Genomic DNA, 25,941 nt, shown 5'->3' with positions numbered 1-25,941 from the left:
TTAAATCTAGCCCCCAGGGAAAGTCCCTGAAACTCAAATCTCCAATTAACCACCAGAAAACCAAAAGTGCAACTGTGGCTCAAGTGATAGTGTGCTAACTTTGAGTAGAAAAAGATCAGGGATAACACCCAGGCTCTGAGTTCAAGTCCCCGACCATCGAAAACAACAACGGGGTGGGGAGGGGAGGTGGCTCAGTGGTAGAGTGCTTGCCTCCAATGCATAAGGCCCTGAGTTCGATTCCTCAGTACCACATACACAGAAAAAGCCAGAACTGGTATTGTGGCTCAAGAGGTAGAGTGCTAGCCTTGAGCACCAAAGCTCAGGTGCCAGTTCCCAGGCTCTGAGTTCAAGCACCAGGACTGGCACCGAAAAACAAAACAAAGCAAAAAAAAAAGTGACAGAAATGGAGAGACAAGGTGTGAACAAATTCAGCATCTGTACTCACTAGACACAAATGTTGAAAATGAACTATACAACTTATGAGTGGGGACAGGAGAGTAAGGAAAGGGATTTTTTTTTTTTTTTTTTTTTTTTTTTGTCGGTTGTGGGGCTTGAACTCTGGGCCTGGGCGCTGTCCCTCAGCTCTTCAGCTCAAGGCGAGCGCTCTACCACTTGAGCCACAGCGCCACTTCCGGCTTTTTTCTTTTTGCTTATGTGGTACTGAGGAATCGAACCCAGGGCCTATGCATGCAAGGCAAGCGCTCTACCACTGAGCCACCTTTCCAGCCCCAGGGATGTATTCTTTATGTGACTTTTATAATTCTAACCCCTCTGTATATCACCTTTATCATAATAATAAAACAATACTTGATTTGTTTATAATAATAATTAATTCCAAGTTAACAGAAATAATTGTTTATTTCATGGTGGGTATTTTTTGTCTGTATTGTGTGTGACTGCACGCATGCGCGGGCATTCGCGCACTAACACGGATGGGTCTTGAACTCAGGGCCTGGGAGGCTGTCCCTTAGATATGTTGCTGAAGGTTAGCTGGTACTCTTCCACCTGAGCCACAGCTCCACTTTTGACTTTTTTTTTCTTGATTAATTTGTAGATAAGAATCTCATGGATTTTCCTGTTCTGACTTCTTTGAACTTCAATCCTCAAATCCTCTTGAATAGCTAGGATTACAGGCTTGATTCTGACTTTTTCATGCTTATTTGGAGATGAGTCTCTTCAATTTGTCTCCTCAGGATAGCTTCAATCTACAATCCTCAGATTTCAACCTTCTTAGTAGCTAGGATTACAGGTGTGAGCCACCATCACTTAGCTGATTCAATAATATTTTCTCAGAACTGAAACAAAAAGACAGCTGTTGAGGTATGCTAAGCATATGCCCTCACTAGGCCTGTGACCAATTGGGTAATATGCACACAATGTCCAGGTTGTCCCTGGAGAGAGGGACAGCTGAGCTGCTGTAGGGGGAGCCTAGCCAGCCACTCTGCCAGGTGTGATCAGTGGGAAATCTCAGGCTCAGGCAGGAGACCCTGTTTTCCTTTTCCTCATTCATATCTTAATGACTTACCCAACATCCTTTTCTGAGCTACTCCTCTCAGCCTCCTTTCTATGGAAGTGGTACTCTGAGCCTGCTGTTCAGGAGCCCTGAAAGCAGGACACAGGCCCCTTGCTGGATCCTTGGCTCCCTGGAATGTGGATTAGGCTGAGCCTGGCTCTTCAGATGGAGCTGTCTTTTTCCTCATTTCTGTAACTTCTACCAGCCAGCAAACATGGTCCTCTGGGTCTCTCTGGCTTTTTTGGCTTTCATTTTAATGATCTGGCCCTAGATATGAGCAGAATATCTACCAGTCAACTGTTTCTCCCAGGACCCTGAAGTTAATGGTGTTGGACCCAGATGAAGACTGACTACATCAAAACCCAGCATAGACAACTCTTCCATACTTACCTGCCTTCTCTTGTCTCTACCTACAACACACCAAGCACAGCAAACATACGATTTTTGGACAGTTTCCAGGTTTTATATTCTGTCTCAAGTTTTACCCTTCATCCTTCAGTTATCAACCTGCTCTCATGACAGGAATTTGAAAAACAAGTCCATATCCACATTCTCCTTGTCAATAGAAAACTGGGAAGCTATAGCTGAGATCAACCTACAGTGAAGTCACATTTGGAAATGTCCAGCCCTTCTTCTGCTAGAGCAGCAGGTGGATGGGGAAAGAGACCCAGGCCAGTGTGGGGAGGGGTCCTGGTGCTCAGGACTGGGTGGGGCTCCTCATTTCCTCACAGGATGGCAGTAGTTGTGCTACTATTAGTAGAGCAATGACAGATGGGAGCAGCAAAGATAGAAACCTAACAGGTATCTCTAAGATTCAGACACTTAGACCCAGTCCAGGCAAGGTGCAAAAAGAGAAGCCAGGAGCTTTTGATGTCCGAGGAGGGAGGACACAAGGCAGGAATAAGTTGTACATCTTTCAGTGCCCAGGGCCAGCATTCAAGCCCCATGACTGACTAAATAAATAATAAAAAAAAAATTCATGAAGTCAGAGCAGTATAAGGTGTGACACTAAGCAGGGACCAAACATTCATTATGTCCCAATCCAGAGTTCCCATAGAACCATAAGAGAGTCTTCCATATCCCTTTTAGATCCCTTCTCCAGAGATGCAGGATAATGGTCACCTTTTTAAGCTGTGAGAGAAGCTTTAGAACCCTGAGAGCTGTCTCTGCCTGTGGCAGAAGAACCAAACAAGAGCTGGTCAGAGCCTACAAGAGACATGGCTAAAAGAAATTATGGGCCAAGTGCTGGTGGCCTGTAATCCTAGCTACTCAGGGAAAGTAGCTCAGTGGTAGAGTGCTTGCCTTGCACGCATGAGGCCCTGGGTTCGATTCCTCAGCACCACATACGCAGAAAAAGCCGGAAGTGGTGCTGTGGCTCAAGTGGTAGAGCACTAGCCTTGAGCTGAAGAGCTGAGGGCCCAGAGTTTAGGCCCCACAACTGACAAAAAAAAAAAATCTTGATGCAGTAACTGAGCATTTAGAACTCAGGAGAAACCTACCTAGCTACTCAGGAAGCTGAGATCTGAGGATTATGGTTCAAAGCCAGCCCGGGCAGGAAAGTCTGTGAGACTCTATCTCCAATATAACTAGTAGAAAACCAGAAGTGGCACTGTGGCTCAAGTGGTTGAGTGCTAGCCTTGAGCTAAAGAGCTCAGAGTTCAAGCCCCATGACCGACAAAAAAAAAAAAAAAAGAAAGAAATTATGGGGTGGATGAGCTCCCATGGGCTCCCAACTGTCTCAAGGGTCTCAGTGATTACTTCCTCCTTCCTCCTTCCTCCTTCTTCCTTCTTTCCTTTATAGTCACTTGCAACCTAAGCATAGCTGCCTCTCTACCTGTGAGAAGAAAGCAACGTGTGAGGTCAGGTAGGGCCATGAACGCCTTGAATTCTAGGCAAGTTTTCACAGACCAGTAAAAAATCAGTAGAGATGAGGAGAAGAGCAAGGAAGGAAGAAAACCAATGGTCGTCCTGGAAGTCTGACTTAGTAGAGGCCTTCCCTTATGGACTCGGACTGCTGGGCAACATGCCCTCATCACCATCATCAGGAGCATGATATGACCTTCGTTTCCATGTGATTTAACAAAAGAGGAGGAGTCAGCACCCCGGTCATCAGGCTGGGTAAGTAGCTTAGCGTGGAAGGAGGCAAAGCACACTTAACTGGAGATATGAATATACAAGTGGGACAAAAACTCGGACCTTGTTCCTACCTTCATTGCCCCTCCTTCACATCACAACAGCCACCATAGCTCCAATGGCCATGGCTCCAAGGAGAACCAGGCCAGTGACAATTCCTAGGATGGAGACAGTGGTTTGAAAGGGAAGATCTAGGGGAGAGAAGGTCCTGACCACCACCTTTCAGATCGGACCCTGCTGAGGGTCTCCAGATGGGCTCCTCCTTTCCACAGTTCTGTGCCCACATCCTCTCCTTACCCCATGTTAAGGTGAGGAGCGCAGGCAGACCCTCATGCTGGGTGTGGCATGTGTATCTCTGCTCCTCACCAGAAGACACCACCACAGCTGCCTACTTCTGGAAGGTTCCATCTCCTGCAGGCCTAGTCTCTACCTGTTCCATGTCCTGGGTCTGGTCCTTCCTATCTCTCAGTCAGGTGAGGGTGATCTCTGATGGGTAGAAGCATAAGGCCCAGCACCCCGAGATGACCTCATGGTCAGGGGGAGGGGGAGGTCATGTGTGTCTCTGGGCCATGGGGGGGGGGGGAATCCAGATACTTCAGTAGCTCATTGTCTCCTATGAGCTATTATTGAAGCAGCACCATGTATGACCAGCCTGAGACTGGACTGGACAATAGGGTTGAGGAGGGATTGTAACATCTAGGTTTTGATAATCTATTCCCTGTTAAGGTATTGAATGGGGTTGAGACAGGTCAGAGGATCCAGGTATCTTAGAGGAACTTCCTGGCTCTGTCCTGTGTAGAGTTAAGACACACAAAAGCTTCAGTCTCCACAGATGCCAAGGTTTCTGCCAGAGTCAGGGGGGCCTGTGCTGGCCAGTCATTTCAGGCAGTATCTTCCCCTCCATGTCTTGTCCTGAGATCAGGGCCAAGTGTCAGAGTCACTCTCTGATGGAGCAACTAGAAAGTCAGGAAGATTCGATTCCCCACTAGGCCCAAGGAAAGTAGTGTCCTAAGGTTGGTCCTAGTTTCTCTTTTCTTTTTCTTTCTTTCTTTCTTTCTCTCTCTCTTTCTTTCTTCTGTTTGTGGGGCCTGAACTCTGGGCCTGGGCACTGTCCCTCAGCTCTTCAACTCGAGCTCTACCACTTGAGGCACAGCACCACTTCTGGCCTTTTCTGTTTATGTGGTGCTGAGGAATCGAACCCAGGGTCTCATGTATGCAAGTCAAGCACTCTACCACTGAGCCACCTTCCCAGCCCTGGTGGGTCCTATTTTCTTCCCCTGATGGGAGGAGAGGATTTGAAGATCTGCAGAAGATGGAGGCTCACGAGAGAGCCTCAGCCATTCTCCAGGTGTCTGAGCAGCCACTCCAGGCCCTCCAGCTCTCTGCCATGGTGGCTGGCTCCAGCTTGTGCCTGTTGATCTGAGCGGCCACATCAGCCGTGCTCTGGGAGCTCAAGTCCTGGTTCAGGGAGATGGAATCCTGGGCGTCGCTGGCGCGCTAACAGTACCCCGCTGGGAGGCACCCGGGCCCCAAGTCACAGCAGACCTGTGCGGGAGAGGAGGCCTGGCTCCCGTCCTCGCGGTCGGGCCCGCCCTCCCGGCCCCGCCCCGCCCGGGACGCGCTGAAAAGCCAACTTCGCCGCCGCCGCAATCCTCGCCGCTCCCCTGGACCCTGCAATTGGAGGTTAGTCTGGGATTTGGGGTCCCGGGGGATTCAGACCCGTCCTTGGGAAAGGCAGAGGGGTCGTGACCTCCGACCCGGCCTGCGGTCGCTCGGGACCACGTTGCAGGCGGTGACCTCGGCCGCGCGCGCGCCTCCGGCTGCCGTACTCGGGCGTGCGGCTCCCGCGCCATCCACAGCACCCCATCCTCGGATTCGGGGCGTCGCTGTCGAAGCTCAGGAACTGTGTCCACGTAGCGGACCGAGAGGAAGCGGGGCTCCCAAGCCCGGCCGGGACACGGCGGGTGGGACACCGCAGGGAGGGGGGGCCTGCGGGCGGGAGCGGAGGAGAGCCCGCGCGACCCCTCGTGGGGCGGGACCCGGGGTCCCAGGTTGAAGCTTGCGACAGGAAGGAAGGAGCCAATGGGGTGTCCGTAGAGGAAAACGGGGCCGCGAGGAAAGGGCCCAGGTGCGGGGACCCGAGGACCAGCCTGAGGGACGGAGATGGAGATGTGGCTTCCCAGGTCCTCCCCTCCCCCCCCCCCCCCCCCGCCACAGTCCCGGTCCCCCCAGACCCCTCATTCTCTCACCCCACCCTGACCCTGCACGCCCCCCTCTTCGCTCCTCCCACAGAGGTCCTTTCTCTCCTAACCCCCCCGCACTCCCGGCCCAGGTCCGGGTCACTGCCACCGCCATGACCCCCGTCCTGAGAATCTGGGGTGAGTCCAGCGCCTCCGTGGGGAATCGGTAACCCGGAATTGTGGCGGCGCTGATGGGCTCCGCTAATAGCAGCGAGAGCTGGGGCCGCGTCACCAGTGTCCGGGCAGAAGTGAAACTGGGGAGACCGGGAATCCCCAGTGCTGAGCTTCCCCACCCAGAGGCGCCCTGGGTCTGAGACGCTGAGATCTAGGCTCAGGCACCTGGGGCTTTGTCCTGATCCCTGTCCTCCCGCACCAGCACAAAAACTCTGCCCCAGACTTTCCTGGGTTCCTGGTCTGGGGACCAAGTCAGAGATTCTCATTGGGTTTGATTCTAGGAGCTCTGCACACTCACACATTCGGGTGGAGAACTCTGCCTGTTAATATTCACTATGTTCGACCTGAACCCTTCTTTAAAGATTCTTATTTAGGGGACTGGGAAGGTGGCTCAGTGGTAGAGCACTTGCCTTGCAAGCATGAGGCCCTGGGTTCGATGCCTTTGCACCACATAAGCAAAAAGAAAAAAAGCCGGAAGTGGCGCTGTGGCTCAAGTTGTTGAGCACTATGCCCAGGCCCACGACTGACTGGACCCCCCCCCAAAAAAAGATTCTTATTTAGAATATTAATAGTTACATGTTAAGAGAAATAATAATTTTGGTTTCTTTGTTTTTGGGTGCTTTTGGTGTTGGTTTTGTATTTGTGTGGTGGTTGTTTTTTCTTTCCTTCTTTCTTTGTGCTGGCCCTGGGGCTTGAACTCAGGGCTAGGGTGCTGTCCTTGAGCTTTTGTCCTCAAGGTTAGCACTCAAGCACTTGAACCACAGCCTCAGCTCCACTTTCTGCTGTTGGGAGCATTGACTGGAGATAAGAGTCTCACAGACTGCAGGGCACTGGTGGCTCACACCTGTAATCCTAGCTACTCAAGAGGCTGAGATCTGAGGATTAAGGTTCCAAGCCAGCCCAAGCAGGAAAGTCCAGGAGACTCATAAATAAACCATTCAGAAAACTGGAAGGGGTGCTGTAGCTCAAGTGGTAGAGCACTTGCCTTGGGCTGAAGAGCTGAGGGACAGCGCCCAGGCCCAGAGTTCAAGCCCCATGACTGACCAAAAAAAAAAAAAAAAAAGAATCTCACAGACTTTCCTGCCAGGGCTGGCTTTGAATCATAATCCTCAGTTCTCAGTCTTAGGTGCAGTTTTTGAGACAAGGTGTAGCTCTATAGCTTTGGCTGGCTTTGAACTTTGGATTCAAACTCCCATGTATTGGAATTAAAGGTGTATGCTATCATGCCTGGCTTGAAAATAAGTTTTATTTTACTTTATTTATTTTTAGTTTGCTGGTACCAGGACTCAAACTCAGGGCCTCATGCTCTTGATTAGATTATTTGCTCAAATCTGGTACTCTACCACTTGAGCCACAGCTCCACTTCTGACTTTTAACTGGTTAATTGGAGATGAGTCTCTCAGATTGTGTGTGCATGGGTGGTGTGTGTGTGTGTGTGTGTGTGTGTGTGTGTGTGTGTGTGTGTGTGTGTGTGTGTGTGTGTGTGTGTGTGTGTGTGTGTGTGTGTGTGTGTGTGTGTGTGTGTGTGTGTGTGTGTGTGTGTGTTGGTTCTGGAGCTTGAACTCAGGGCCTGGGTGCTGTTCCTGAATTTTTTCTGCTCAAGGTTGGTGCTCTACCACTTGAGCCATAGCTCCTCTTCTCATTTTTTTTATTTTTATTTTTTGCTAGTTAATTGGGGATGAGAGTCTGATGTACTTTCCTGGTCTTGCTGACTTTAAATTGAGATCCTTAGATCTCAGCCTCCTGGGTAGCTAGGATTACAGGTGTGAGGCACCATCCTCTCAGTGTTTTTCTTTTCAGTGACCTTTGTTATGTGCTGTGTATGTGTGTCTGTCTGTCTATGTGTGTGTGTAAAAGAGAGAGAGAGGAAGAGAGAGAGAGAATGAGAGAGAGAGAGAGAATCCTGGGGCTTGAACTCAGGGCCTAAGAGCTGTCCCTAAGCTTGTTTTGCTTAAGGCTATTACTCTGCCCACTTTGCCCCACAGTGCTATTTCTGACTTTTTGGTAGTCAATTGGAGATACACTGACTTTTCTGCTTGGGATTGCTTTGAGCTAAGATCTCAGTCTTCTGAGTAGGATTACAGGCATGAGCCCCCAATGCCCAGCTTCCTGCTGTTAATTGGACCCCAGAGTACAGTACATTGAAAGTGCATTCTGTGGCCTGTATTTGTCTGTGTGCTGCATGTCACAGACAACTGTAAGATGCATACAGAAATGAGTGCAAACTCCTACCTCACTTAGTCCATCTGGAGTTTGGACACTAGGCTTTGCTGGCTAAGCAGGCACTCCAACCCCTAAGCCTTTTTTGCTTTAGTTATTTTTTGGACAGCATCTCCCACTGTTGCCCTTGGTAGGTCTCTGACCACATCCTGTGTGTTTCCTCTACCATAGCTTGGTGTGGTATATACCACCCTACCAAGCTTGTTAGTAATATAGGGGAGGGGAGTCTTGCTTTTTTACTGGAGGTTGGCCTCAAACCCCACCTCTCCAGAAGCTAGGATTACAGGCACAAACCACCAGTCCAGGTGTCTAAAAACCTTGATCACCAGCTGTACTGAATACCAAAAATTATGTGGCTGTAAGGCTATAGCAGAAACCTGGTGATAGCCACCTAGCGAAAAATACAGGTAACCACAGGTGTTTTGTTTTGTTTTATTTTGATAGGTGCTGTGCCTTGAGCTCAGGCCAAGGCAGTGTCCTTGAGCTCTTTTGGCCCAAGGCTAGAACTCTACCACTTTGATCCATAACTCCATATCTGGCTTTTTGGTGGTAAATTGGAGATAAAGAGTCTCATGGAATTTCCTGCTTGGGCTGACTTTGAACCTCGATCCTCAGATCTCAGATTCCTTAGTAGCTAGTATTACAGGTGTGAGTCACCAACACCCAGCACAACAGCTTTAGGTGGTCAAAACCCCAGCTCTGGGATAGTTACAGGTTTATCTCCTTTTCCATTATAAGGATTTTGTGGGTCTCTGAACTATGGAGAGGATGGCTCACTGTCTTGCAGGGTGACACAGTAAATGGCAACTTGCTCTAAAATGGAATTTGTCTACCAGGATTTGGGGGAGATGTCATAACATCCTTCAGTTAAATTGAGGTGCCACAATGTGCCAGACACAGACCTAATCTCATATTGTTGTACCATGAAGTGAAATCTATTGGGGTTTTTTTTCCCCTCCTTCTAAGATCTACCTCTAGTCCCTGTGCTCTTTTTAGGTTAGAAATGTCAAACCAACCAGCCTTGTCAGGAGACAGAGATGTGTTTTCCTTTCATGAAGGAGAAAAGTCCACTTTCTCCTATGTCATGATATTTGGACAGTGCAGGTTTTATGCATCACATGACCGTGTGTCAACCTCTGACCAGGACATGGTGACACACAGGCTGGGACTGTGCAGACACATGTGGCAAGGGTGGCTTGCAGGGCAGCAGTGAGGCTGCCCAGTCTCCAGGAGTGGCACATGCCTGTGATCTAAGCACTTAGGAAGGATCACAAATTCCAGAAAGACCAGCTTGAGCTACATAGAGAGATTGTCTCAAAGTAATAATAATAACAATAATAACCCCATGAATTTGGATTGCAGTCAGAGCTGGGATTAGTAGCTATGGGCAGAGGGAAGGGCAAGTGAGTGGACAACTTAGAAACTAAACAGGTGTTTGTCTCAAATGAGAAAGTATGAGATCCTTCCTCTTTGCTATTCCCATAGTCAGCCTCATTTGAAAAAATATTGGGAAAATGACAGAAAATCCCACCGAAGAAACAATGGTTGAGCCGGGCGCTGGTGGCTCACGCCTGTAATCCAAGCTACTCAGGAGGCTGAGATCTGAGGATCGCAGTTCAAAGCCAGCCCGGGCAGGAGAGACCGTGAGACTCTCTCCAATAAACCACCAGAAAACCGGAAGTGGCGCTGTAGCTCAAGTGGTAGAGTGCTTGCCTTGAGCTGAAGAGCTGAGGGACAGCGCCCAGGCCCAGAGTTCAAGCCCCACGACCGACAAAAAAAAAAAGAAAAGAAACAATGGTTGAAGGAGCAAAAGCTACTTGGGTAGAAAAACTCATTTCTCCATACCATAGTGGTGAAGGTCTCCATGGACAAAGGAGACAATGACAGGAAAAACACCTCCCTCTAGGAGATGGGACATGCCCAGAAGGAAATGACAGCAGAATCCATACAAAATAACAAGAACAGGCATGATTCTGTATAAAAACATAAAGTAAAAAGGATGGACTAGGGGCTGGGAATGTGGTTTAGTGGGAGAGTGCTTGCCTAACATGCATGAAGCCCTGGATTTAATTCCTCAGTACCACATACACAGAAAAGGCTGGAAGTGGTGCTGTGGCTCAAGTGGTACAGTGCTAGCCTTGAGCAAAAGAAGCTCAGGGACTGTGCCCAAGCCCTGAGTTCAAACCCCTGGACTGACTAAAAAATGAAAAAAAGTAAAAGAAAAAAAAAAAGGATGGACTAAACAGCCCTGGCTGCCCCCAATACTGGATTTAGAACCAGGACATGTAGTCTAAGGTCCTGGTAGGTCAATGTTCTATTGAAAGAATGGGACTAAAAAGCAGCTGAGAAGCAACCACATCACATCCCAGGATGGCCTGAGCCACAACTCTGCACAGCCTTGTCCTCAGTCAGCTGAACACGGCCTTCCCCCGTCCCCATGGACAAAACACTCAGCAAACATGACGATTCTGGAAGCTTCTCAGGTTTTATGAATCATCCTGTGATTTCATTAACTCTTCAACCTCATCTCATGACAAGAACTGGAAGAATAAGTCCACATCCACACTCTCCCTGTCAATAGTGAAGCAAGAAGCTGCAGTAGAGAGCAACGAATGTGAAGTCAGGGATGGGGATGCCCTGGCCTCGCCTCTGCTGGAGCAGCAGGTGGATGGGAAAGAGACCTAAGTGAGTGTGAGGAGGGGTCCCAGTGCTTGGGGCTGGGCTGGGCTCCTCATTTCCTCACAGGATGCTGATAGGATGCAGATACCTGGGTACAGTCAGAGCCCATTGTAGAAAATGAAGCCAGAGGGCTCTTGAGATCACAGAAGGAAGCAGAAGGGACCTGAATGTGTCTAATATGGCCCAGTCTTTCCACTCTAAAAGAAAATAATCATCATTCAGAGTAGTGACTGTACAGGGTGACACTCTGAGCAGCCTACCACACATTCAAATAGTCCAATCTAGAGTCCTCCTAACCAAGGAGTCTGCCCTCTGCCCCAACCCCTGTCCTACATCAGACCCTACAGAACGTCACCTTTTTAAGTTGTAAGAGACATATCACAGACCTGGGCACTGTTCCTGCTTGAAGTAGAACAAAGCAGAAGGTAGTCAGAGCCCATAGGATGTCAGGACAATGGAGTAGTTATGGGGAGGGTGAGCTCCCATGAGCTTCTGTCTAGACTATCCCACAGTTATTCTGGATTCTTTTGAAGGGTTAAAGTACTTGTGGCAGTGACCATTTGTTGCTTGTTTCAGAGCAGAGCAACACGTGGTGGTCCAAACACCTGATTGTAAGCCTTTATAAGCTCTGCAAATCCTTAGCTCGGGGCTCTCCTCCTAGGCTCCGCTGTGTTGTAGTGTAGGACGAGGCCCGAGCTGCAGCCCATCTGAATAAAACCTTAAAACAGCTGTAAAGTCTGACTCTTGGTGATCTTCTTGGTGGGGGTTCTGCGACCTGGGCACAACACTTTGACCCAACATACATGTTCTCAGCCTGAACATAACATAGCTGCCCTTATTTCCATCTGTGGGAAAAATCAATCTGTGAGAAACAAGGGCTATTGAAATGTAGAGGAATTCCTTAGTCCTGAGCCCCAGGAGAGTGTCCAGAACTGTGACTGCAGACCTAGGAAAGATCCAGAAACATGAAGAAAGAAATATGCTTCCTTTCTGAGAGATCTGTCTTCAGCAGGGACTTTCTCTCATCTCTCATTGCTGGAAATCAGGTCCCCATCACCACTGTCACAAAGGTGAAATTTTTTGTTTTTGTTTTTGGCCAGTCCTGGTGTTGGAACTCAGGACCTGGGCACTCTTCCTGAGCTTCTTTTGCTCAAGGCTAGCTAGCACTGTACCACTTGAGCCACAGCACTACTTACAGCTTTTTCTGTGTATGTGGTACTGAGGAACTGAACCCAGGGCTTTATGCATGCTAGGCAAGCACTCTACCAATAAGCCATATTCCCAGCCCAAGGGTGATTTTTTTTTTTTTTTTTTTGCCGGTTGTGGACCTGAACTCTGGGCCTGGGAGCTGTCCCTCATCTCTTCAGCTCAAGGTGAGTGCTCTGCCGCTTGAGCCACAGCGACACTTCCAGCTTTTTCTGTGGTGCTGAGGAATCAAACCCAGGGCCTCATGCATGCAAGGCAAGCACTCTACCACTGAGCCACCTTCCCAGCCCGAAATTTTTTGTCTTCTATTTCCATGTAATTGATACCCACTGGTGTTAGCAAATGAGATCCCAGGCTGACTAAGTATCTTTCATGGTGCTACATCGTATTACTATGGTAGAGCACACTTCTAGCTAGGACTTGAAGCCCCCATTGGGACAAGGCCTCAGACCTGGCCCCTTAACCACCTGTTTTTCCCTCCCCCACCTCATAACATCCACCCCAACTCCAAGAAGAACAAGGATAGTAACAATTTCCATGATGGGCAGGGTGGACCAACAAGGAAGCTCTAGGAACAGAAAGGAAGGAAAGGTGAGGGCCCTTGACCCCTAGCTCTCAGCCCTGTCTCTGCTGAGGGGCTCCAGATTGCTTCTGCTTTTCATAGGCTCTATGCCCACACCCCTCTCTTTTACCCCATGTCAGGATGAGGGGCTCATGCTGCACATGGCATGTGTATCTCTGCTTCTCTCCACAGCTTCCCACTTCTGAAAGGTTCCATCTCCTGCAGGCCTAGTATCTACCAGCTCCATGTCCTGGGTCTGGTCCTTTCCATCTCTCTGCCAGGAGAGCGTGATCTCTGATGGGTAGAAATCCAGGGCCCAGCACTTCAGGGTGACCTCATGGTCAGAGAGGGAGTGGTGGGTTATGTGTGTCTCTGAGGGATGGGGGGGGATCTAGAATCCAAGGGGGAAATCCAGAAATTCAGATACTTTAGTAACCCATTGTCTCCCACCCACGAACCACTGCAGCAGCTCCATGTGACCACCCTAAGAATGGATTGGACAATTGGGTTAAGGAGCAAGTATAAGAGCCAGGTTTTGATCATCTCTTGTTCCTTGTTAAGATCCTGAATGGGACTGGGAATGGGAATGGGGCTTAGTGGTAGAGTGCTTGCCTAGCATGCATGAAGCCCTGAGTTTGATTCCTCAGTACCACATACACAGATAAAGCTGGAACTGGTGTTGTGGCTCAAGTGGTATAGTGCTAGTCTTGAACAAAAGAATCTCAAGGACTGTGCCAAGGCCCCGAGTAAAAGCGTGTGTGTACACACACACACACACACACACACACACACACGCCAAAAGGGCCTGGTAGCCAGTTACTTTGGGTACCTCCAGGTATCTGAGGAGCCAGAGCTACTCCACCCTTCCCTGACTGCCTCTCACTTGTCCTGGGTCATCTGAGCAGGCAGGTTTGCCGCAGTCCAGGAGAGCAGGTCCTCATTCAGAAACAGCTAATCCTGGCCCTCGTAGGCGTACTGATGGTACCCACCGAGGAAGTGCCCATTTGTCTCTGCTTCCCAGCCATATATCATAGTCAGTGTGATGTGAGGCTCAGGCCAGGTCCTTGCAGTCAGCCACGCCCATCATTGCCCCTCTCCGCGGCCATCCCCCTCCAGGCACCGCCCACCCCGCAAACCACGCCCACACATCACCGCCCCTCCCGTTCGCCCCGCCCACGACCCCGCCCCGATGGTAAGCGCCGCCCAGCTCAGCCTGGGGAATTCGGTTGTGAATGAAAACGAAAGCCTGGGTGGGCGTTCCGACGGACTCTTCCAGGCCTAGCCTGAAGTCTAGGTTTGAACCTGGAAACTCTGAGTGATTCTGGTCAGGTCCGTGGGTCGGGGGCCGTGGAGAGATCAGACTCCCGACCCAGCACAGAGTGACTCACGGAACTCGTAGCCCCACAGGTTCCGCGGGTTCCTTTGGTAGGACCGGGCGCTGACCGTGGGCCGCCGCCTGGTCCGCTCCCAGTACGCGGGCGGCTCCCCCCTCGGAGCACGAACTGCGTGTCGTCCACACAACCCACAGCGATGAAGCGGGGCTTCCGAGGCCCGGCCGGGACACGGAGGCTTGGAAATACCGCAGGGAGGGGGGCGGGCCGGAGCGGATGAGAGCCCTTAGGGTGGAACCTGGGGATCGGGGTGTCTCAGCTTAATACGGCCAGGAGGGGAAGAGAGGTGCACGGCCTCGTTAGAGGGAAATGTGGGGCTGCGGGAGAAGGCGTGGGAGAGCGGAGAGGGGACAGAGGCAGAAACACTGCTTGCTCCCCCCGCAGAGGTGGCCTCCCGACCCCGCACTCTCCTGCCCAGGTCTCAGTGCGGGCCAGGGCTCCCGAGAGAAAGCAGGAGAAGAGTTTGGGGGCGCCATGGGAGAACTTAAGCTTGGGGAAGTTGATTGGCTTCTCTAGGAACCCAGCATCCAATAGGAGGAGAACTGGAGGCCTGGTCATGAGTGTCCAGGCAGCAGCAGCTGGCACGGGTTGGGAGTTTGAAACTGAGGGGGATGGGGGGGGGAATCTCCAGGGCATACTCCAGACCCCCACCCCAAAAATAAAGCAAAAAAGTGGTAGAGCAGCTGAGTTCAATCTCCAGCATGAAAGAAAGAAGGGGAGAGAGGAAGACAGGGCGGGAGGTTCAAACCCCCTAGTACCAAAAAGAAAAAGAAAAGAAAAACAGGTGGGGAGGACAGGGGCAGGTTGAACACTGAGTACACTCGGTGGTAGGGCTGTGCATTTTTTTAAAAGCTAATCTGACCAATCTCCTCTCTTGCGTTGACTTTCTATTTCCCTCACCCTCTCCTCTCCCCCATGGACTCTTATCTCCAGGGACCAGCTCTTCCACTGGTGGCAAAGTCCTGTTCGGTCAGGAAGAAAACAAGAAGAGAGGCCGCCAGGACGGTGCAGGGGGTCCCTAAGGAAGGGATCACACAGACTCTCTGCCGCTGGGGCAGCCCCCTCCCACCCCCGGGGCTGCGGACGTGTCGTAGCGCTCTTACAGCACAGAAGTTCTGCTCTACTCATGAAAGTGAAACCAACCAACAGGGTACGCTCCTGAGTCCTGACGTCGGAGGCTGGGTCGGCGGTGTGGACCCCGACTCCTGGGGCTCTGAGCCCCGCGATGCTGCGGGTTGCCATGGTCCTCGCCTCAGTCCTCACCGCGGTGCGACCCCGTGAGTAGGGAGCGGGCAAGGCTCGAGGAGAGGGCGGGCAGGGGGGAGGACGCAGAGCGCTGCCACCCAGAACCTCACGGCCTTTTGTTTCTTAGCGGTGGCTTCCCAAAATCTTGGCAGGAGCGATGGCGGATCTTAGTTCAGCACCCTGGGTACTCAGATTTGGCGTTTCTGGAGCTTTATTATTTTTATTTGTGGGGTTTTTGTTTGTCGGTTATGGGGCTTGCTCAAGGCTAGCGCTTTACTACGCCACAGCTCCACTTCCTTTCTCGAGTGAGAAGAATCTCATGGACTTTCCTATTACAGCAGGCTTCAAACTGACATCTGCTCACAGCTTCCGCAGTGGCTAGGATTAGAAGCCTGAGCCAGTAGCGCCCAACTCAGCTCATCCCTCACCTTTTTTGTTTGTGGTCAGGGGCTTGGACTTGGGCTGGGCACTGTCTCAGAGCTCTTCAGCTCAAGGCGACCGCCCTACTGCTTGAGCCACAGCACCACTTCCTGTTTTCTGAGTGGTTTATTGGAGGTAAGAGTCTCTCGGACTTTGCTTACCTGGGCTGGCTTTGAACCCTGATCCTCAGATCTCAGCCGCTGAGTAGCTAGGATTATAGACGTGAGACAATGGTGCCAGGCTACTTTTTTGGGGGGAGGGGGTCTGTTTTGGGGCTTGAACTCAGCGCCTGAGGCACTGCCCTTGAGCCTCTTTGTGCTCCAGGCTAGCATTCTATCATTTGAGCCACTCAACCCCTTCCTGCCTTTGGAGATAAGAATCACAAGGACTTTCCTGCCCCAGCTGGCTCCAACTCAGATCCTCAGAATCTCCTGAGTAGCTAGGATTACAGGTGTGAGCCACCAGGACCCAGCTTGATAGTTAATGTTATATGTCAACTTGGCCGTGCCAAAATATAACAGCTAGTTTATTAAACACTTTCTGGATGTTTTTGTGGGAGTGATAGGGATGAGATTTACACTTAAACCAGTAAGTTTTGAGTAAAGCTGGTTGTTCCCTACATGTGAGTAGGCCTTTTTCAATCAGTTAAAGACTTTAAGAGACAAAGACTGAGGTCCATGAGAAGTAAAGAATTCTCCCCCTACATTGCCTCCATGGGATGTTTGCTCCCAGCCTACTTATCCTACAGATTTTCAATGTGCTCTCACCATTGTGTGATACAGTTTATATTTGCCCTACAACTACATGAGACAATCCTTTTCATCCTAGCAAGTCTCCTTCCCTCTAGCTACCTAATATAGTATTGTTATACACACTAAGAATGCAATGAGCAACAAAAAAGAGAACTCATCTGATACAATTTATTCCCAAGCACATAGTGAATACATAATCAACGGATGTTCCTTGAGTATTGGGACATACGTATGTCTTTCTTGGGCTGAGAGGTGGCAAGAGAGGTGAGGCCTCCCTGAGTTCAGACTTTGGCACAAGACCAATAGTAGCCAAAAGGTGGAGACAAAGTATTCCAGATGAGAGAATAATAAGCGCTCAAAAGTCTCTGGAGCATCCAGGCACCAGTGGCTCACACCTAGAATCCTAGCTATCTAGGAGGCTGAGATCTAAGGATTGCAGTTTGAAGCCAGCCCTGAACAGGCAAGTCCGTGAGACTGCAATTTCCAAGTAAAAAGAAAAAAGCCAGAAATGGAGCTGTGGCCCAAATGGTAGAGCACTAGACAATGAACAACAAAACCCCCAAAACAGCCGGGCTGTTCATTTGAGCTGGGTGCTGGTGGCTCATGCCTGTAATCCTAGCTACTCAGGAGTCTGAGATCCGAGGATCACAGTTCAAAGCCAGCCTGGGCAGAAAAGTCTTGAGACTCTTATCTCCAATAAACCACCAGAAAACCGGAAGTGGCCCTGTGGCTCCAGCGGTAGAGCACTGGCCTTGAGCTGAAGAGCTGAAGGATAGCTCCCAAGCCAGAGTTCAAGTCCCGTGACCAACAAAATCCCCCAAAATCCTCAGGTACAGTGCCAGGCTCTAGTTAAAGCCTCAGGAACACACACATACACACACAGAGATACACACATACAATCTTGATTGAGGAATAGAGGGATCTGGAGCAGTAGACATTTAGAAATACATTTGAGGCACTAAAGCACCAACCTAGCAAGCATGAAGCCATGACCTCAAACCCTGGTATTAAAAAAGAAAGTGGGGGGAGGGGGAAGAAGGAGGAAGAGAAAGAGGAGGAGGAGGAGAATCTCAGGAAGCAGAGACTGGAGCATAATAGTTCCAGGCCTACCCAAGCAAAGCCAAAAACAAAACAAAACCAAAAAAAAACAAACAACAACAAAAGGAACAGGCAGTGTGGCTCAAGGTAGTATTTGCCTAGCAGACTAGAGTCTCTGAGTCTTTATCAGGGTTTCTAACTTATTGGCTTTTTTCTCCAGTTCCCAGTGAAGCATCTGAAGTCAGGGGTCCTGAGTCAGGGGCCCACCCAGGCTCCAGATGCTGCAGTCAGTCAGAACTGGAGGAAAATCCTATTTCACAGAACTTTGACCTCAGCCCATACTCTGAGGGTATTTTGAAATATCTATTGCTCAAAATCCCTCTGTCTCAATTGAGAACATCTTTGTGGGGACTTCTCCCTGGGACTGGATCCAGGGCCTTGAGCATGCTAGGCAAGTGCTCTCCTACTTGAGCCATGTCTCCATTCTCCACAGGAACTTTCTGATGAGGCCTTAAGCAAACATTTTGCCCCTTTTCTGAAATCTGTTAGCACAGACTCTATGGAATTAGAATTCATTTGGGCTAGCCGTACACCAATAGCACAAACCTGTAATCCTAGCTACTCAGGAGGCTGAGATCTGAGGATTTCGGTTCAAAGCAAGTCTGCCAGGAAAGTCCCTGAGACCTTTATGTCCAAATAATTACTAAAGAGCTAGAAGTGGAGCTGTGACTCAAGTGGTAGTGAGTTCAAGTCATAGGACTAGAACCCTCACCCAAAAAATAACAATTTTCTTGGACCTATAGGTTGTTCTCTGTTCCCACTGTTTTACACTGTGTCTTGCCTCTTCTACTGTATGCACATGTATATTCATGCACACACATGTGTGCACAAAATATATGCATTGTGTAGTATGCCAAGTGCATTGTGTATATGAATGCATGCACATGTACATATACCTACATTGATATGTATGTGCAGCCATGCATGCACACACATGGATTCTCATGCATGTAATATGTTCTGCTACTTTGACAGGTAAAACACATGTCTGTACATTCATGTGTGTGTGTCTACTCACATACACATGCAAAGATGATGTAAACATTCAACTTACACAAGTACACATGTATATGCAAACATGCACATATGCAGGTGCACACATACATAGGCACTAATGTGCACATACAAGTGTATACATGTAAACATTCAACTGGCCTGCATATATATATATGCTTAAAGTACATGCATACACAAAGTACAGGCATGCACACATGAACATGCACCTAAGGTGTGCACAGCTGCACAGCACACATAAGCATGCATATGTAAATTCATGCACATATATGGACATGAACATACAGATGCACATATGCACAACACATACATGTGAGCACTCACACATACATGCACACACATATACACATATTGGGAGCTAGTTCTCACTCAATAAATTCTGTCACTCACTGTGGATGCACGCTTCCTACTGCAGGGTCATACTCTCTGCAGTATTTCTATTTGGCTGTGTCGGAGCCCAGTCCAGGAGTCCCTGCCTTTCTGGCCACTGGCTTGGTGAATGATCTGCCCTTCATCCGCTATAACAGTGAGAAGGAGAAAGCAGAGCCACTGGTTCACTGGTTGACAGAAGACGGGAGTTACTTTGATGATGAGACTAAAATCTTCATAAACCGGATGAACATTTTCCAGTTAAGTCTGAGAAATGTGCAGAACTACTACAACAACACTCTGAGCAAGAGCCTGGCCTCCACACACCCCCAGCGTGCAGGTATGTGCCATGACAGAGTGGTGGGAAGCAGACCTCACATTATCCCACCCTCAGGGGCTGTAGACTGGCAGCAAACCTCCTGACAAGCTGTCACTTGAGACAACTGGCAAGGTCTCAACCATCAGGGTCTGTTTGACCTTAAGCATCGCACAGTCTGGCTGTCCCAGATGCCAGCAGCATGCATCTTTGGGGGCTGGAGGAAGGAATTAGAAAAGCAGAAGGACCCATGCTTGTCCTCAAAGCCCTGACAACTACTATGCAGAAACACCACTTCATTAGGTCATCCTCACCCCTCACCCCTCATCACCCCACTCCCCTCTCTCCCCACACTAGTCCCTTTTTGACTTTCATGTCTTTTTTGTTGTTGTTTTTTTTTTAATCTAGATTCCATATGTGAGAAAGACGAAGTGATATTAGTCTTTTGAGTCTGGCTTATTTTGCTTAACATGATGATCTACAGTTCCACCTGTTTTCCTGTAAATGATGTTATTCCATATTTCTTTATGATCGGAGCATTATGCCATACTTACCTATGCATGAAATCCTCCACTGATCTGAGCTGTTATATTCACTATGAACGAAAACATTTCATTTGATCTGAACCATTATACCATGTTTGATGAGAATCATTATACCATGTTTGATGAGAATCATTATACCATGTTTGATGAGAATCATTATACTTGTCTATGAATGACAATATTCTATAGCCAGGCGCTGGTGGCACACACCTGTAATCCTAGCCACTCAGGAGGCTGAGATCTGAGGATCAAGATTCAAAGCCAGTCCGGGCAGGAAAGCCCTTGAGACTCTTATCTCCAATAAACCACCAGAAAACCAGAAATGATGCTATGACTCAAAGTGGCAGAGCTAGCCTTGAGCAAAAAGAGCTCAGGGACAGCACTCAGGCTCTGAGTTCAAGCTCCACACTGAAAAAAAAAAAGAGAGAGAGAGAGAAAGAGCCTGGCATCAATGGCGCACGCCTGTAATCCTCGCTATTCAGGAGGCTGAGATCTGAGGATCATGGTTCAAAGCCAGCCCGGGCAGAAAAGTCCGTGAGACTCTTATCTCCAATAAACCACCAGAAAACTGGGAGTGGTGCTGTGGCTCAAGTGGTAGAGCACTCGCCTTGAGCTGAAGAGCGCAGGGACAGCGCCCAAGCCCAGAGTTCAAGCCCCACAACCAACCAAAAAGAAAGAAGGGGGTGGGCACTGGGAATGTGGGTTAATGGTAGAGTGGTTGCCTAGCATTCATGAAGCTCTAGGTTCAATTCTCAGTACCACATAGAAAGAAAAAGCCAGAAATGGCTCTGTGGCTCAAGTGGTAGAGTGCTAGCCTTGAGCGAAAGAAGCTCAGGGACAGTGCCCAGGCTCTGAATTCAAGCCTCAGGACTGGAAGAAAAAAAAAAAAAAAAGCTGGAAATGGCAGCGCATGCCTGTCATCTCAGCTATGTGGGAAGCACAAATAGGAGGATTGTAGACCAGGCTAGGCAAGTCTGGGTATAAATGCAGCACCCTATTTGAGAAGCAATGAAAGAAAGACTGGAGACATGACTCAAGTGATAGAGCTTCTGCCTAGTAAGCTCAAGTATCTGAATTCAAACTCTAGTGCCCTCCAAAAGAAAAAAACCCACATGCACACACACACATATATATCCAATTGTGCATATATATGTGTATATATATATATATATATATATATATATATATATATATATATATATATGCATTGGTCAATGCATGGAATTGGTCATTCATTTGTTGTACCATGACTAATTCCATGACTGATCTATTGTGAATTGATAACACATTTGTGAAGGGTCTTTATTTTTTATTTTTATTTTGGCAGCCCTGGGGCTTGAACTCAGGGCCTGGGCACTGTCCTGAGCTTCTTTTGAACAAGAGTAGTACTCTACTACTTGAGCCATAGCACCACTTCCAGCCTTTTCTGTTTATATGGTACTAAGAAATTGAGCCCAGGACTTCATGCATGCTAGGCAAACACTCTACCACTAAGACACATTCCCAGTCTGTGAAGGGTCCTTAAACCAGTGAGCATGCAAGGCACTTGTGGCTCATGCCTGTAATCTTAGCTGCTCAGGAGGCTGAGATCTGAGGATCATGGCTTGAAGCTAGCCCAGGCAAGAGCTGGAAGTGGAGTTGTGGCTCAAGTGGTAGAGCACTATCTTTGAGCAAAAAAGCTAAGGGACAGCACCCATGTTCTGAGTTCAAATCCCAAGACACACACACACACACACACACACACACACACACACACACACACACACACACACACACACACACACACACACACACACACACACACACACACACACACACACACACACACACACACACACACACACACACACACACACACACACACTTCCCCAATGAGTGATATAATGAAGCCTGATGAGTGAAGCTGCTTCATTTGCTACCAGAGGCTCCAGAAGGAACAGGTAAACTTTCCCAACTTTCAAAGGGCTCAAGGAAAAGCAGGGAATAAGTGGTGTATAGTAGTGTTCAGTATAACATGTGAGTGTGATTTAGATTGCTCAAATCTGTGGGCCGTGAGATCTCAGATTAGGACACAATTCAAAATGGAGCAATCTCAGAGTTAGTTCTATCTGGCTTTGGAAGTCTTTAGAGTTTTCAACAGAAGTTACTGCTTGTTAATGCTAAGTCTGTTTTCCTTGAGTACTTCATGGAAAGTGAAGTACAGTGTGTCCTTTTATGGTAACACTGTGTACTAGAATTCTATTTCTAGGAAATCACACATATAGTTGGAGTCGGTCAGCAAAGCAGAGACCTGTGGAATATTCTCTAATCCATGTACATGAGGTAGAGAGCTGAATGTGTTATCTAGACAGCACAGTTCATGAAAACACCCCAGTCTTTACCTTTCCATGAAGGCTTTCCCACTACATGCTAGAGCCCAGCACAAAAGATTGCAGAGCCAACAGCAAGATAAGAACACCAGAAGAGAGAGACAGAGAGAGAGGAGAGAGAGAGAGAGACTACAGGAGTGGTTAAGTGGTAGAGCATCAGCCCATGAGTGAAAGCATCAGATACCAAGTTAGAGTCCCAGTCTTAGATAAAAGAGAAAGGAAGAAGGAAGGAGATAAAAGAAAAAGGAAGAAAGAAGGAAGGAAGGGAAAGAAAGAAAAAGAAAGGGAAAGAAAGAAGGAAAAGAAAAGAAGGTAGGTTGGCCAAGAGATCATGTAGGGGAGGGAAGGAAGGAGTGGGGGGAGGGGAGGGGGCGGGGACCATGGTGGAGAGGCCTTGAGTATTTGCCTGACTTCCTTGACATGCCTTTCCTGGGGGGATGGTAGGCTCCCATACCCTCCAGTTCATCTATGGCTGTGAGCTGCAGGAAGATGGCAGGAAGAGCGGGCACTGGCAGTATGGCTATGACGGTGAAGATTACCTCATCTTGGATATGGACTCTGAGGAATACTTGGCAGCCTCATCCCCTGCCAGGTACACCACACAGAAGTGGAAGGCCTCTGGGAACAACATAGAACACGACAAGATCTATTTGGAGAATGAATGCATCTTGTGGCTGAAGAAATATTTGAAGCTTGGAAGGTACAATTTGAACTACACAGGTAATGATGTCGCCCAGCTCCCCTTCCCAGTATCCTCATGACCCCATCAAGGCCCCTACTCTTCTCTCAGGGCCACCCCTGCACAGGGGTGTGGCTCTCTATTGTGGAGGGTGGGGCTCATGTTGAGGGTAACTTCCCTCTGGAGTCTCCTGGGCAGTACTCCCTGCTACCTTCCCAAGTCCTCCCTGGAGGCCAAGGTGTCTCAGGAGACTGGTAGGCACATTCCTTAGCTCTTGGGGGTTTTGTTACACATGAGCTTCTCCCATTAGACACAGCTGTGAGGCTTGAGAGTCAGAAAATGGAGCCCGTGGAGGATGTTGGGAATGAATTCCCAGGCCTTTTTTTGGGTCCCTGCTTAGCTTAGGATGGGTTCCCACGACCCCACCTAGATGACACCATTGGAGGGGCTGGAGTTCTGGCTCCTGTCATTCATTACATCAGATGTTACTCAACATGGCTGCACATGGATCCTCTCTACTTTATCTACCTCAGAGAGTCCCCGGACCCACGTGACCCACCACCCCCTTTCCAACCATTATGTGACCCTAAAGTGCTGGGCACTGGGTTTCTACCCTGCGGAGATCACCCTGACCTGGCTGCGGGATGGAGAGGAACAGACCCAGGAAATGGAGCTGGTGGAGACCAGGCCTGCAGGAGATGGAAGCTTCCAGAAGTGGGCAGCTGTGGTGGTGCCTTCTGGGGAGGAGCAGAGATACACATGCCATGTGCAGCATGAGGGGCTGCCTGAGCCCCTCAGCCTGACATGGGGTAAGCAGGGCTGAGGGCACAGAGCACAGCTGTGCTCACAGACAGCAGGAGGCATGTGCAGCTCTCAGCAGGTAAGGACTGAGAGCTGGGTTCACAGCCCTCATCCTCCTTTCCCTTCTCTTCCCAGAGCCGCCTGCTTGGCCCACCATTCCCAAGACTGGAATTGTCATTGGCGTGGGCACCTTTGCAGTTCTGGTTACTGTAGCTGTGGTGGTTTTTGTGCTGTGGAGGAAGAGGACTGGAGGTAGGAAGGTGGAGGTCTGAGTTCCTGGGCCACTTGTGGGTTTCAGGCCCCAGGCAGAAGTGTGAGCTGCACTCCTAATGGGAAGTTGCAGCACACTCAGGGCCTTCCCCAGCCTGACAGCTCCTCTTCTGTAAATCACCTGCAAAACGAAGGACACAAAATTCCCCCTCCTGAGGGTGGTGATGGGAACTGATTGCAGCACTCAGGCCCACAGGGACTCAGGTGCCCACTGAGGTCACACTCCAGGAGGTCCTGGGGTCTCTCTTCCCAACTGTTGCACTCCTCTCTCCTGATGCTTCCTTGGTTCTATGGTCACATTTCTAGAAACTTCCCATGAGGTCAAGGCTAGGGGTTCATCCAGGCCCTCATGGCACTGCTTGTGTCCTGCCTCTCACATGGTGTTTCTCCTACAGGTGACAAGAGAGAAGGCTATGATAAGGCTGCAAGTGAGTGCCATGGGGGAGGAGGTGACCTTTGTTGTGGTGCAGACAGGACCTGTGGGAGCTCATGCACCCCGGAATTCCTCCAGTGACGCCTGTGTTCTCTAACCAGTTCCTCTCTTCCACCACAGGAGATGACAGTGACCAGGGCTCTGATGCTCCCCTCTGCCCTGAAAAAGGTGACAACCTGGAGACCCTAAATGGGGGGCAGGGCTGAGGCACAGGGAAGGCTGTGTTGTAGTTGCAGGGTCTGTGCATTGGGTGTTAGTGGCCTGCTCAGAGTGTGTGGCTAACAGTGACTGATCTGCATTGTTGTGCGTGTTCTTTTCTCCTGCAGTGTGACACAGCTGCTTTGTGTGGTCTGAGAGGCACAGCATTTGTTCCTGCCTCTCCTCCTCCCTCCTGGGACATCATGAGCTCCTGACTTCTCTTCCTGCACCTGGGTTCTGACCGTGTGCAGGCTTCTGTGTGCTCTCAGCCTCCTGTGAGGAACTGAGGAGCCAGCCCAGCCCTGAGCACCAGGACCCTCCCCACACTGACCTGGGTCTCTTTCCCCTCCACCTGCTGCTCCAGCAGAGGCGGGGCCAGGCCTTCCCCATCCCTGACTTGACTTTCCCTTGCTCTGAGCTGCAGCTGCTTGCTTCCCCACTGATACATAGAATGTGGATGTGGGTCTGTGTTTCACGTTGTTGTCATGGAAAAATATTGAATAAATCAATGAATAATTTCCCAAATTAAGATAGAAAATAAGACATGATTAACTTCCAGAATCCTCATGTTTGCTGATCTGTGTTGTGGGCGGGGCCAGGGTTAGCCTGAGAACAGGCAGGTGTGGATAGGAGCTCAGTGCATTCTGGACTGTCATGTTTTCAGTCCTCACCTGGGTTGTCTTCCCTGTTCCTTAGTTGTGTTGTTTGCCTAGAACCTTCTCCATGAGCACCTATGATCAGAGGAGCTTTTCCTTTGTCTAGGACACAGCACAGACTGTGCAGGTGAGACTAGGCTCAGGCCTGAGTCCTCTACTAAGGCTCCATCAGTTCTTCTCCATAATTATGTCCCTTCTTGTCATCCTGCATGAGCTGGAGTCTTGTTGGCCTTCTGGGTGTCCTGTGACAGCAGCAGGGGTGTGTTCCTGTCACTGCCTCCCAAAGCACCAGGCAGCCTTGCACAGGGTGTGTGTGGTGAGGAGAAAGGCAATGTGAGCAGCTTGCTTTCCTTCTAGCACTGCTGCCTCCAGTGTGGGTCTGTGCTGTCCCCAGGGCCCTCAAGGGAGCCACCTGTGGGAAGAGCAGAGAGGAGGGATGTCAGGTTTCTCCTGTGAGCTCCCTTCCTGATCCTCTGCATCTTCTCTGCCCACCTTCCCTCCACCTGCCCTCAGCTCGGGTTAATCCCAGCTCTGCTCCCACCCAAATTCCTGGATTGAAGAGCTGAGTCAGGAAGGAATTATGATCCCCATCTTGATTGGCTGAAAGAACCTGGAAGTAGAGTTCATATCTATGTGTGTGTCAGGGTATTCCAAGGAG

The 25,941-nt window shown here is 49.5% G+C and overlaps 1 protein-coding gene and 1 pseudogene across 1 annotated transcript; one reads left to right on the top strand and one right to left on the bottom strand.

Moving 5' to 3' along the window:
* Positions 1 to 2,639: 2,639 nt before the first annotated feature.
* Positions 2,640 to 14,676, bottom strand: LOC138827932 (HLA class I histocompatibility antigen, A alpha chain-like; annotated as a pseudogene).
* Positions 14,677 to 15,074: 398 nt separating this feature from the next.
* Positions 15,075 to 25,188, top strand: LOC138828292 (HLA class I histocompatibility antigen, B alpha chain-like). Its single transcript, XM_070024290.1, has 8 exons — positions 15,075 to 15,395; positions 19,063 to 19,356; positions 22,691 to 22,966; positions 23,459 to 23,734; positions 23,862 to 23,978; positions 24,392 to 24,424; positions 24,550 to 24,597; positions 24,756 to 25,188. The coding sequence occupies exons 1-8, from the start codon at positions 15,344 to 15,346 to the stop codon at positions 24,758 to 24,760; spliced, it is 1,101 nt and encodes a 366-aa protein (XP_069880391.1). The 5' UTR covers positions 15,075 to 15,343; the 3' UTR covers positions 24,761 to 25,188.
* Positions 25,189 to 25,941: the final 753 nt, after the last annotated feature.

Source organism: Dipodomys merriami, unplaced genomic scaffold (assembly GCF_024711535.1).
Source record: "Dipodomys merriami isolate MVZ:Mamm:240054 unplaced genomic scaffold, mDipMer1.0.p SCAF_16, whole genome shotgun sequence".
Taxonomy (NCBI): Eukaryota; Metazoa; Chordata; class Mammalia; order Rodentia; family Heteromyidae; genus Dipodomys; species Dipodomys merriami.
The sequence above is the reverse complement of the archived record's forward strand: the minus strand, read 5'-3'. Positions and strand labels throughout refer to the sequence as shown.